Here is a 13,865-nt window from a genome sequence, read left to right on the forward strand (position 1 = left end):
GGTCAGGGATGGAGAGGCATGCCGACGCTGACCCTCAGTGTGACCTGAGTCACTCCCTCTCTGGACGTCAGTTCCCTGCTCTGGAAAGTGAGCGAGGGGTGGGGTGTGACATCTTCATGCCTTTAGCATCGATTTAGATCTATTCATCACCTTTTCCCCAATATTCTCCTTGGATGGAAGATGTATCTTTCAACCCAACTCTCTTTCTTGAACAGCAGTGAATGGAAATGTCCAACTTTTATGCAGTAAATGACTATTCCAGCCCCGGGAGACCAGCCCCCCAGCTGCTGACCCAAGAAAAACACCGCGGCAGGTTGGCTGGAACAAGGAGAGTTCAAGGGCTCATGGTTTTGAGGCTAAAAGTCAAGACGGAGGTGTCAGCAAGACAAGGCTTTCTCTGCCCTCTGTGCTCCTCAGCTCCTGGGCTCTTGGGTTTGGCCCTGGCCCACATCCTGCGCCCTTCACTCCCCACCTCTTCTTCCTTCTTGCCCCTTCCTTCCTCTCACTCTGGCTTCCGGTTTCTTGCTCTTTATGAGGATCAAAAGCCCTTCATTCGGCTGGGCCACCCCCTACCTAAGGTAACATTCCTGCTGCTTGGGGTTCAGCACCAGGACCCCCCACCTTGGGGGACTGGGGAGCACGGGCAGGGGGAGGGGCTGGCAGTGGGAAGAGAAGGGGCCCTTCCAGGGCTGAAGGGAATTGACCCTCAGTGGTTGACAGCTGCGGAGCCCATTGGTGAGGAGATGTGCTCCCGAGAGAGGGGTTTCAGGCTGCACTCTCTTGGGGGGGGGGGAGCAGTGGACCTTCCTGGGGTTGCCTTGCTGGGTCCAGCAGGCAGGGCTGCTCCAGCCAGCACTCGGGGGTCCCCGGGACCCCCATCTTTAGGGGTTCCATACCCTGCACCTGCCGCCCTGAGGCAGTGGGGTGGGCTGGGGGCTACTGCTCGGTGAGAGCAGGAGGAGAGCTAGAGAGGCACAGAGCGAAGAGGGTGGGCTGCAGACAGAGGCACCTGGAACCCCCTGCATGGGGACCGGCAGCTCCACGTGGGGCTACTGTTTCCAAGCCCCACGCTCGGCCCCTTCTGCAGAAAGAAGCAGCTTCTTAGCCTGAGGGCTCTCGGGGGCGGCCTGCTCAGGGGGGCACGCGGTGGTGGAGGTTCTTCCGCGGAGCCCTCCTGGCATCCCCAGCTGGCCCCGCCGAGGCCTCCTGGGAGAGCTGGGGCTGCCAAGAAAGAATCCCAAAGTGGGGCAGACACGTGGGCCCAGTGGGAGCTGCCCCCATCTCACAGCTTCACCAGTCGTCACTGGACAGCGCCACCCAGCAGTACAAAGGAAAAGTGCTTTCCAATTACACGGGCATTGCTGTCAGTGAACGCAGGGTTAATCAGACACGTGAAAGTCTGAACAACAAGCGGTTAACCAGGAGAAAGCAAAGGGCACCCAGCCGAGATGAATTTCCTGAAATAAATGAGAACTGGAAAACATTCCAGAGGTAAATGGGCCGTGATGCAAGGAATCGTGAGATAAAGAAGCAATTGTGTAATGCAGAAATTACAAGGGCGCACCGGCTGAAGCCGCAGAGCCACCTTGTGGCCCCCAGGGGGCAGGGACCCCTGCCCGGTGCCCGCTGGCCACCTCTGCTCTGAGCCAGGCCCCTTCTGTGGACTTCTCCCCTGGTCCTCAAGGTCTGCCCTGGACGCAGCTCCACCTGAACCCCCGGGCAGGGTCAGTTCCTCCTGGTCCCTAATGGGCCTGGGTGAGGGGCACAGCTTCCCGTGCGTCTGTCCCAGGGACCAGGTGGGCAGCTCCTGGAGGGAAGGATGGGGAAGGGACGCACTGCACTTCCCCTGGGGCTCTCCTATGACTCCATGCTCGGCGGGCTGCTCAGATCCCAGTAACGCACAGACGAGCCCCCAGCCCCCGAGCTGACAGTCTCACGGGAAACTGACTTGTGACTCAGGTGTGTGCGTGTCCGGGTATATGAGGAGGAAGATGATGCCTGAGGTTTACATGAGCACCTGAGTATTTTCCATGCCCAGCTGAGTGAGGGGCAGCCAAGGAGGGTTTCCTATGGAGGCAAGGCCAGGCCTGACCTTATTTGGGAGAATAAACAGAACCTGGGAATGCAGAGGAGAACAGGCAGATGAGGTGACTGGATCTGCAAAGGACCATGGGCCCACGTGGGCCGGGTTCCTGCTGTGAGTCTTGGCTATTTGGGGATGGAAGAGGCACACGAAGAAGGAGGGGGGCTGGGCATGAGGGGGGCTGGAGCAGACCAGCCAGACCCAGGGAACACAGCCTCTGGAGGAGCGGTAAACACTCAGACAGGCTCAGGAACGCATGGGTTCAGAAGAGCAGGGCAGCATCCAGGGCTAAGGGGGTGCTACAGCTCCAGAGCCCAGGGGCAGGGCTGGAAGAGACAGCTCTGGATGGCACCAGGAGACAGGTGCACGCCAGAGGGCTACCTGCCAGTTATAGGACCATGGCGGGCTGGACTTAGGAGGGGCAGCAGGGCAAGAGCTGCTTGCTACAGTTTGCTCAGCCATGCACAAAGTGATGCAACAAGAGCAGGCGGGCTGAGACCCTCTCTCTCAGCCTGGGGCCGCCACCTGTGAGGAAGCGCTCTGGTTCAATTTCATCATTTCTCCATCACTCCACCAGGCCAGCTCCTCATGCCAGACACAGGCTAACGCTAAAGGTCAACTGAACAGGAAAAATACGTCCCTCCATGACAGTGCAGCAAATGAGGTCCTATCATGATCGAGTTCTCTTTGCCCGATTCTTTTTTCACTCCTATTCTTTGTTTATTCTCTATTCTTATTTTTTTTTACTCAATTGTTCATACTCTGGATAAAAGAACATCAGACACAAAGTTTTCACAACCACACAGCCACACTGTAAAAACTCTATGGTTACACAATCATCTTTAAGAATCAAGAACTACTGGAACACAGCCCAGCAGTTTCAGGTGCTTCCCTCCAGCCACTCCAATGCATCATAAACTAAAAAGGGACATCTATATAAGGCATAAGAATAACCTCTAGGATAACCTCTCGACTCTGTTTGAAATCTCTCAGCCACTGACATTTATTTTGTCTCATTTCTCTCTTCCCCCTTTTGGTCAAGGCTTTCTCAATCCCTTGATACTGGGTCCCAGTTCATCCCGGGAGTCCCGCCCCATGTTGCCAGGGAGATTTACACCCCTACAAGTCCTGTCCCATGCTGCCAGGGAGAATTTTACCCCTGGATGTCAAGCCCCACGTAGGGGGGAGGGCAGTGAGTTTCACCTGCTGAGTTGGCTTAGAGAGAGAAGCCACATCAGAGCAACAGAAGAGGATCCCCAGTGGTGACTCCAGACATAATCACAAGTAGGCTTAGCCTCTCCTCTGCAGGAATAAGCTTCACCCCAAGGTGGAGGGCTCAGCCTATTGAATTGGTTGTGCCCACTGCATGTGAGCATATTAGGAATTCCCCCAGATGGGGAAGTTGCATCTTTATTCCTTTCTCCTCAGTTCCCCAAGAGGACTTTGCAAATACTTTTTAAATTCTCAGTCCGAACCACTCTGGGATGTATCAGGGCATCAGTCACACTAACCTATGCAAACCAACAGGATTTCACACCCTATTCAAGATTCCATGTCATTACAGGGTTCAAGTAAACTAACCGTACAAGTGAAATTAGATATTGTGCTACTCAAAATGTAAATTTTGCACCAAACACCATCTCTTCCTTTGGTTTCACATAGAGGTTGAAGTTTTAAAATATGGACAATATCCTTTATCCTGTATTCTGATTTACCCCAGCCTTATCCATATCAGCTTCACTCTTACCTCAAGATGAAGTCTGATCACGTTTTCATCTTTTCTAACAGATGCTCAATGGGGTAATTCTGGCTTTCATAGCTTCAGAGCTCTAACTCTGAGGCTCAAGTGTCACATAAATGCCTGAAGTTTCAGGGAAAGACTAGATTACATACAAGTAGCTCAGTAGCTCAGAATTTAGAAATAACAGTCAGAGTTCCTGAATATGTGATTGCTGTAAGAGCTTACAATCTAGGACCCTTTACAACAGGCCCCAACCTGATAACCCATGCCCTCAACTTCAGTTCACCAAGTTTCTATATTATAGTTAGTTCGTATGAGTGAGGCATGATAATATTTGTCTTTTTGTTTCTGACATTTCATTCAACCTACAGTCCTTAGGTTAATTCACCTGGTTTCATGCCTCACACCTTCATGGCCGCTCAGTACTCTGTTGTAAGAATGCACACTGTCCCCGCTTCCTTCCCTCAGTCGTTGTACCCTCAGGCCACCTCCATCCACTGAGTCACTAACACTGCCACTGGAAACACCAGTGTGCAAATGTCCACTCTTGTCACTACTCTCAGTTCCTCCAGGTACACACTGCACAACAGGTGTCAGGATCCTATCACATCCCACCCCTACCTCCTGTGGGCCACCACACTGTCCTCCAAGGGGCTGCACCTCTCAGCTTTTGAATTGTATTGGGACTTTCTTTGTGACCCAGTATATGATCTATCCTTGAGAATGATCCATGAGCACTTGAGGAAAGTGTGTATCCTGCCTGCCATTGTGGGGTATAATGTTCTATAAATGTCTGCAATGTCTAGTTCACTTATTGTTTTATTCAAAATCACTGTTTCCTTATTGATCTTCTGTCCAGATATTCTATCCACTGATGAGAGCGGTGAATTGAAGTTTTCAACTATTATGGTAGAGGCGTCTACTCCCTTCAGTGATGTCAGTGTTTGCCTCATGTATTTTGGAGCATGCTGGCTCAGCACATAAATATTTATGATTTTTATATCTTCTTGTTGAATTGTTCCTCTTATTAATACATAGTGCTCTTTTTTCATCTCTTTTAATTTTTTTATATTTTAAGTCTAATTTGTTGGATATTAGTATAGCTCCCCTTGTTCTTTTCTTGTTGTTTACCTGAAACATCTTTTTCCAGCCTTTCACTTTCAGCCTATTTTTGTCCTTGTGTCCAAAGTGAGTCTTCTGTAGACAGCACATAGATAGGTCCTGTTTTTTAATCCTTTCTGCCAGTCCATGCCTTTTGATTGGGGGGTTTAATTCCTTAACATTTAATATTATTACTGTAAAGGCAGTAGTTTCTTCTACCATTTTGTCTTTTGGATTTTATGTCATATCTAATTGTTTTTCCTCTTTTTACCTTTACTATTGGTTGTCATTTCTAAACTGTTCTCCAGACCTCTCTGTCCTGCCTTTTTCTATTTGCCTGTAGTGCTTCCTTTAGTATTTCTTGCTGAAAGAGTAAATATCTTAGTCACAAATTCTCTCAGCAATTATTCATTTGAAAATATTTCAATCTATCTCTTGTGTTTGAAGGACAGTTTTACTGGGTGTAGAATTTTTGGTTGGCAGTTTTTCTCCTTCAGAATCTTAAATATATCCTACCACTGCCTTCTCACCTCCATGGTCTCTGATGAGAAATCCACACATAGTCTTATCAAGCTTCTTTTGTATGTGATGAATTGCTTTCCTCCTGTTGCTTTCAAAGTCATCTCTTTGTCCCTGACATTTCACAATCTGATTAGTAAATGCCTTGTAGTATGCTTAGTTGGATCTATTCTTTTTTGGTTATGCTGCACTTCCTGGATTTGTAATTTTATGTCTTTCAGAAGAGATGGGAGATTTTCAATGATTATTTCCTCCCTTTGCTTTTCTGCCCCTTTTCCCTGTCTCTTCTTCTGGGACACCCATACCACATATATTTGTGTGCTTCCTGTTGTCATTCAATTCCCTGAGACCCTGCTTATATCTTTCCATTCTTTTCCCTCTATTATCCTTTGTGTGTTGGATTTCAGATGTCCAATCTTCTAGTTCATGAATTCTTTCTTCTGCCTCTTCAAATCCATTTTGGTACATTTCTATTGTATTTTTTTTCATCTCTTCTGTTGTGCCTTTCATTCCCACAAGTTCTGCAATTTGTTTTTTCAAAATTTCAAGTTCTTCTTTATGTTCACCCAATGTCTTCTTTATATCCTCCCTCAACTCATTGATTAGATTTTTGATGAGATTTTGCATGGATGTTCTAACATCTTGAGTTAGTTGTTTCAACTTCTGTATCTCATTTGAAGTGTTGGTTTGTTGCTTTGACTGGGCAGTATCTTCAACTTTCCTAGTATGACTTGTTATTTTTGGTTGGCATCTAGACATTTGATTTCTTCATTTTATTATTATTTTTTTTTGGATCTTGTTTTCACTCTTTTACTTAGGCTTTTCTTGCTGGATGGCCTTGTTCTCTATCTGTTCTTTGACATTCAGTTGGACTTATTCTAGACCTCTAGCATAGGTTTCTTTTAACTGATCAGAATTTTTCAATTCTTGTTTTTATGTTCCTTGCCCTGTCTATGTAGAGCTTTTTTTGAGGTGGATCTCCTCAAATATTATAGACTCCAGTCAGATTTTCCCAGACCAGACTGGTCCATGTCTCAGGAGGACAGAGTAACCAGCATCAGTTCTCCCTAAGGGTGAGACTCAATAGGTTGACAGACTTTCCTATGAAGCCTTTAGACTCTGTGCTTTTCCTGTCCTGCCCAGCATGTAGCACTTGTCTGTCCACCACTTCCCACCAGCATTAAGTGATGTGGTTTAATTTTAGCAGACTCTCCCTGCCAGTGGCATGGTTGAGACAGAGATGAGGTTGTAGGGTGGCTTTAATTGCTTCTGTTTTCAAGCCCCTGGGCCCTGAATTCCTTAAAAGAAGGATTCCAGTTAGGCTGGGCCCCGCCCCCTTTTCTTGGAGGAAAATATGGCCTTTAGGGAATTAACTTCTTTCACCTGACTTGCTACTTTGTCTCTTAGCAAGCTTATACTGCCATTGCCTGGGGCAGTGCTGGACCTGAGAGCGCTCCCAGTTCTATCCAATGAGCTGTTAAGAAGGGAAAAAAGTAAAGAAAAAAAAAGCAAAGAGCTTTTTCAGAGCAGAGACCCCCACTTTTTGGGTTTGTCAATCAAGATCTTGAGTTGGTACACAGCTCTATGTATCTCCAGGCTCTATGAACCCCCTTTTCTTGGGGTCCAGTTCTTTTCCATGATTTATGCTGCCCAACTCAAAAAGTGTCATTTTTGTTTGCTTTATTTTTCCATCAGCCCCAACCCCTTGCTGGGGCAAAAACTCCTGGTTCCTTTATTGCTTATTCCAAGTTTATCTGTGCTGGGGACCTCTCTTCAGTAGTCAGAATTCGTGAATTAATTCTACAATTGGAGCTTGGGTGAGCTAAGCCCTTGCTGCTAGTCAAGTCTGTTTCCTTTCCCCTGGGAGAACCAGCCCACCGTGCCCATGGGAGAGGGTGCTGGCCTCTGCAGCTTGGGGTCTCACAGTTCTGTGTGGGGTCTCAGCCAGCCCAGCTGGTCCAGACCACTGGATGCTGTGTGTCTGGTCACTGATGTCCCCCAGCAGTTGTTCTAGGCTGTTCCTGGAGGACGAGCTAGATTCCACACCTCCCTAGGCTTCCTTCTAATCCCACCTAGAAGTACTATCTCTTTGCCCAATTCTTGAGATAAGGGCTTTCATTTCCTAGTTTGCTGAATTAGTTACCTTGTAATTAATATCCCTCTGCCCCGACTCCCAGGCAGCCACACCCCGTGGCACCGTAGTCACAGGCGTGGGGTATTTGGACCTGAATCTTGTCTCCACTCCAAATTCAGGCATGTTACCTCATCTCTCTGAACCTCGGTTCCCCCGACTGCCGTGCATGGGTTGGTGCTGAGCACATCTGCTGAGGGGTTCAGAGAGAGAAGAGCCCTGGGCACACAGCAGGGGCACGGTGAGAGGTGGTCATTACTGTAACTACTGCTGTTGAGACATGGTCACTATTTTTCCCACATGGACATAAGCATTGGATCGTGAATTAGTTGGGGTCCTTGCTGTGAAGGGCTCATAGCCCACAGGGCCACATACGGATAACACAGAGAGATAAAGACTTTCTACAATGAAGGACAGCCCAGGAGGTGTTCCGGGATGGAGCTGAGCAGACAAATCAGGGTGAGAGAAGGAGGACTGGTCCTCTAGGAGACAGAGCTCCTCTGGGGCTGCTGGGCAAAGCGTGCACACATCCAAACCAAGCTTGCCAGTATGTCTGCAACCTGGGAAAAGCAGCTCAGCTACAAATATACGTATTTCAAGGTGAGAGAGTGACAGAGTGAAGACGATGAAGGTCACTGCTGAGTTGGACAAAGGAGGTCTGAAAGCAACACCCACTGCTTCCAGGCAGCCTCCCGGGGCACAGGAGGCTCAGAGCACAGTCTTCATTGGGTGCCCCCAGAAGTACGTGTCAATATCTGGGGGTGCCTGGGAGATGAGGCAGGGGAGGACGGCAGTCAGCAGAGCACGGTCCTTATTGGCTGCCCCAGGGGTGACCACAGCTGCTGGGAAAAGGGGCAAAACGTATAGTTCAGAACAACCCACCTGAGGGGCTCTTCCACTGCTGGATCAGGGATGGGGGCTGCTCTTGAGGCCTTCCAGCCCCTGTGCCCTTCCCTACTATGCCTTCGAGAGGCATCCCTGAGGCCCACAGATGCAGGTGTGGCATCTTTAAGTGGGGCAACACGTGGGATGGTGGGGTCCTGGGACATGGGCAGCACTTGCCCAAAGGCCAGTCCAGGTCACAGCTGGCCCACCACCTCGATGGGGACTCTACCCCTTCAACCCCATGAAAGTGGTCAGAACCAGACCCAGGCACTGGGGTGGCCAGAAGGAGCAGCAGCCCAGAGGCCCGGGACAGAGAGCAGGACTGGGTCCGGAGGGGCCGCTGAGCTCGGTGTGAGGACAAGAAACATCCCTGAAATGAGTGTCTACAGGGCCACATCCTGTCTGCCCGTCGGGAGGCCACGCGTCCCGGAACCTGGGGGTCTCAGTTCTGCCTCTCGGCCCCTGCATCCCACTCACTGGTTCGGCCACGTGTGTAACTCTCCTTTGCTCTCTGCTTCCCCGTGCCACCCACCACTCTCTCCCTCACCCTCCGGCCCCTTGGCTGGCCCTTCATTCTAGTGCATCGCTGGCAGCTCCCCTAAGACAGCCAGGGGAGCCGAGTTGGGTGCCCAGGTCCCAGCTTGGCGCTCAGGGCTGCTGCAGCACAGCCCGAGTCATTTACACAGGACTTGAGGACAGGCGGGATGTATCGGGTCAGTGCCACCCTGTGGGCAGAACAGCTCAGGACCGGCGAACAGCTCGCCAGGGCACACGCTGGGTTGCTGCCTTCCACTTACCTGTGATTTCCCTGGTCCCGCCATTGGTGTGCCTGAAGCGGTCCCCTTCCACATGGACGCTGGGGCACAAGACATCTGAGAAAAGCAAGCGAAAGGAGAGAGGAATGAGCACAGGTCTGTGGCCACGCTGTGGGATATGGTCCCACAGGGCCCCACCCCATCCCGAGGTGTTCAGAGGCAGGGACAGGTACCGAGCAGCTGGCAGCTCGTTTGTTCTTTTATTTGTGGTCATGTTAAGGATCCACCGCATGCAAGCCTGTGCTCTCCACAGGAAGATACTACGTGCAAGGCGCTGCCCCCTCACTGCAAGCACCTGGCCTCACCCACCCGAGACCGCCAGAAGGAAAAGCCGCAAGAGCAACACAGGACCGAAGTGGCAGAAATGTGTGAGTTTGCAGGCACATGGGGCACAGCACGTGCCCCACCCCGGCTCGGAAGCCATGGATGCATTACTGCAAGGGTGACGCAGGAGGAGGGTCAGCCTGGTTGACGAAAGAATAAAATGCAATAACTGCAGAGGGAATCGGCATGAGACATGAGAACACAGGGCAATAACGAAATGGTGCACAGGAGAGGGTTGCCCGGGGCACACAAGAGAGGGGCACACAGGAGAGGGGCGCACAGCAGAGGGGTGCACAGGAGAGGGGCGCACAGGAGAGGGGCGCACAGGAGGGGAACACAAGAGAGGGGCGCACAGGAGAGGGGCACACAGGAGGTGCGCACAGGAGAGGGCCGCACAGGAGCGGGGCGCACAGGAGAGGGGCACACAGGAGAGGAGCACACAGGAGAGGGGCGCACAGGAGGGATGCACAGGAGAGGGGTGCACAAGAGAGGGGCGCACAGGAGGGGCACACAGGAGGTGTGTACAGGAGGGGCACACAGGAGAGACGCACACAGGAGAGGGTCGCACAGAAGAGAGGCATACAGGAGAGGGGCGCACAGGAGAGGGGCACACAGGAGAGGAGCACACAGGAGAGGGGCGCACAGGAGGGATGCACAGGAGAGGGGTGCACAAGAGAGGGGCGCACAGGAGGGGCACACAGGAGGTGTGTACAGGAGGGGTACACAGGAGAGGGTCGCACAGAAGAGAGGCATACAGGAGAGGGGCGCACAGGAGAGGCGCGTACAGGAGGGGCGCACAGGAGAGGGGCGCACAGGAGGGGCACACAGGAGAGGGGTGCATAGGAGAGGGGCGCACAGGAGAGGCACGCACAGGAGAGGGCGCCCCAAGCACGTCAGGTGCCGTCCTAAAGTGGCATAAGGCCAAGCACTAATGTTGTGTCACGAGTGTGGGGACAGTGGTGCTCTATTCGAAAGGGCAGAAGTGACATTACAACAAGGGAAGCTGTTCAGCCACTGTCATAAGCTGCCCAAGGAGGAAGGGCAAAGGGCAGCGAGGTCCCGAAGGGACTCTGTTCGAGCGCATTTTTGTCTGTTACAGAAAAGACCACAAATCACATTTATAAATGCCCACTGGAAGTCCCCAGGCCTCATACAACACAAAATCTTCTCAGTTGTACAAAGGATTGGGCCAAGTCATATACTAGTAAGAAACACCTACTTTATTATGATGAAAAGGCTGATTTTACGTAAGTCTCATGTGTTCATGAAGGGAAAAACGCAGTTGCAAAGAGAAGGGATCTCTCCAGTTGCCTCATAGATCTCAGCGATGACTTTGGGTTGTGAATCCCTGGTGCCGACCAGCCTGCAGGTCCCTGCCTCTCCATGTGCGAGCGTAAAAACATAAGAAAGAAGCCCTCCTCACTTGGAGGACTGGGCAAAATCACACCCACGGCACGACTGGAGCTTGGGCAGGCTTCCCGCCGGAAGCACCAGTGCTCAGCGTTGCCCCCAAAGCACTTGTAGACTGTGAGTTGTCCCATCGATTCTAGCACAAGGACATAAGCGGTGCAGCGTGGGGCCCGTGAGGGCGACAGAACCAGATCTTTCTTATTTGGGAGAAAGTATTTTAAGGTTTATCCTAAAAGACACGGCGAGCTTGGCGGCCCCAGAGACTGGAGTTCAATTCAGAATGGCACAGAGTCGCCTGTCTCGGTCCAAGCATGTGAGGGCCGCTGGGCCCTGGGCAGCGTTTCGAAGCCCCTCCCAAGACTGCGGTGACAAGCAGGTGTTTCGGCTTTGGCAGCTCGCCCCACTGGCTGGGAACCCTGCCTCGTGTCAAACGTGCTGACTCAGAACAGTCTGCGTTTGGTGATGGGCACATGGCTCGGTGCTGACTGCTGGAGGCGTCAGAGCAGGGAGGGCCCTGAGCGTCTCTCTGCAGACATGCTGAGGAGGGGACCTGAGTCCCAAGGCCAGTGTAAACATCATGGACACAGAAAAGGTTGAGACTCTTGTCAAGGACTTCAGAACTTGCCCAAACTGCTTTAAGGAACTGTTCCCAAAACCACCTGCAAATTCCCTTTTAAAGCCATCACCAAGCCTCATAAATTCAAGAGGCTGAACAGGTGATTCATATTTGACCCAGACAAGCCAAGACAAATGCTTCTGAAAATGCCCCTCCTGACAGAGCCCTTGGGTCCTGCTGGACATATACTTTCATGAGCATCTAAGGGAGGCACGATCAGCATCCAAACCCCTTCTTAGGCTGGAGTGATATGCTATTTTCCAATTCCTTTTGGCCAACATATTTTCATATCTCAGATAATGATCTGCTTATGTCCACATTAATTCATTTATTCAAAATAAAATAAATAAATACAATATTTATTGAGCTCCAAGTTTGCGCCAGGTACAGAACTAGCTCAAAGGGCACTTAGACGGACAAAGTGGGTCCCAGGTCCTGCCTTCAAGGCACTCACTGTGGCAACCACCTCCACAGGAGTGCTTAGAGAGTGTCGGGCCCATTGCGACATCTCTGCGTCTCCAATGGGACTAAAAGCTCTGCTCTGCTAAGCTCTGCCTCCTCAAACTTTGAAACCTTGTCCAGCCCTCACTTTCTCGAAGACTTTATTCCCATCTCACCCCAGACCGGGCAGGAATCTCTCCTCAGGGCCACAAGAGTCAGACCTCATAGCATCCCTGATTGCAAGTCTGTCACCCACTCAACAAGGGCTCCTTGAGGCCAGGGCTGGGTCTCAGGGCATCTCCGCGTCACCCCATCCACAGGCCTCAAGTGAATACTGAACAGAAATGACCAGTGACACCAGAGCTGAGAGGCCAGTGCTGGGCAGGTGGGCGCAGGCTCAAAGGCCATCCAGACGTGGGTATCATCCAGGGTCGGATGTGCCGTGAGTGGGTTTCTCAGACTCCCGGACTCTTGTCTGCCTGCTGCAACTTCATACCCACTCCCTGCTTCTTCCTTGCTAAAAGAAAGCCAGTTTCCACTTTCCCAGGCCAGTGAGAGCCTGAGCCTCCCGGGCCGCAGGGGGCCCTATCACGAGACCAGCTGTGGCGGCTCCCAGGCCCCCAAGCCCAGGGCTGCAGTGGGCACTCTGCATAGTCACTTCTGAGCCCCACGTCAGCTCCTGGGGCAGGTGCACTTGCACCCATGCTCAGAGGAGGAAACTGAGGCCCGAGCAACACAACAGCAGACACAGGCAGAAGACTACACTGTGCAGGCACTGACCCAAGCACGTGGGGACCACGAGCACACTGAACCTCATGCTTGCTGCAGCTGTGTGAGACAAATGGGTGTGGAAACCGAGGCACACAGAAGCTGATAAAGTGTCCGCAGCTATAAAACTGGTGAGAAGGGCTCGGTCAGGGTTCAGCCCCAGTGTCCGCCCTTGACCACTGCCCAGGCCTGAGTCACCTGCCAACACCACCCAGCCAGGAGCACCCAGCTCTGTCACTCTCCAGAGTCCACGGCCAGCCGGTTTGGTCCTCCACCCTCCCTGCCTGGCAGCAGCCCTGGCTTGGGGAGGGTCCCCGCATCTGGGTCTCATGTGCTCTCCAAGCTCCGCACACCAGGTTTGCTGGTGCCCGCCCTGCAGGTGGCCCTAATAAGCTGTGCTCTGGGGATACAGTGGGCAGCAGGCTCTGCCCACAGGCTTGCACACTGTTTGCACCAGACACGAAACTGGTCTCTGATCACTGACTTCTGGCCAGCAAAGATGTTTTAAGACACCCAGCATGCACCTCCCCCCAAGTGTTCCAGCTTTCTTCAACTACTGCAGCCACTAGCTCTCCCACTCCTCCCCTCCTTCTCCTCCTCCTCCTCCCCTCCCCTCCTCCTCCCCTCCCCTCCTCCTCCCCTCCCCTCCTCCTCCCGTCCCCTCCTCCTCCCCTCCCCTCCTCCTCCCCTCCCCTCCTCCTCCCCTCCCCTCCTCCTCCCCTCCCCATCCTCCCCCTCCTCCTCCTCCTCCTCTCCCCCTCCTCCCCCTCCTGTTCATCTTCCTCCTCCTTCTCCCTCTCCCTTCCCCCTCCCCCTCCCCTCCTCCTCCCCCTCCCCTCCCCCTCCTCCTCTGGCTCCTCCTGCAGTTCCCCTACCCAGAGGGTGAGAGGGGTAGAAAGAGTAGGAGAAGTGAGGGCAGGAGCTGTGGACACACACTGGCAGAGCCTCTGCTCTTCAGGGCAGGCCAAATGTGTTTCGCCACTACTGTGTCCTGGGCTGAGTGGCCTGTGGGCACATGCCGTCCTGTTATC

The 13,865-nt window shown here is 52.2% G+C and overlaps 1 protein-coding gene across 1 annotated transcript in view; it reads right to left on the reverse strand.

The window, feature by feature from the left end:
• Positions 1-13,865, reverse strand: part of COL22A1 (collagen type XXII alpha 1 chain) — a 259,058-nt gene that overhangs the window by 197,449 nt on the left and 47,744 nt on the right. The window contains exon 4 of the mRNA XM_077163316.1: positions 9,258-9,332. Within this exon, the coding sequence (XP_077019431.1) occupies positions 9,258-9,332 (75 nt within the window). The remainder of the gene's footprint in view (positions 1-9,257; positions 9,333-13,865) is intronic.

This window comes from Tamandua tetradactyla, chromosome 6 (assembly GCF_023851605.1).
Source record: "Tamandua tetradactyla isolate mTamTet1 chromosome 6, mTamTet1.pri, whole genome shotgun sequence".
NCBI classification, from domain to species: domain Eukaryota; kingdom Metazoa; phylum Chordata; class Mammalia; order Pilosa; family Myrmecophagidae; genus Tamandua; species Tamandua tetradactyla.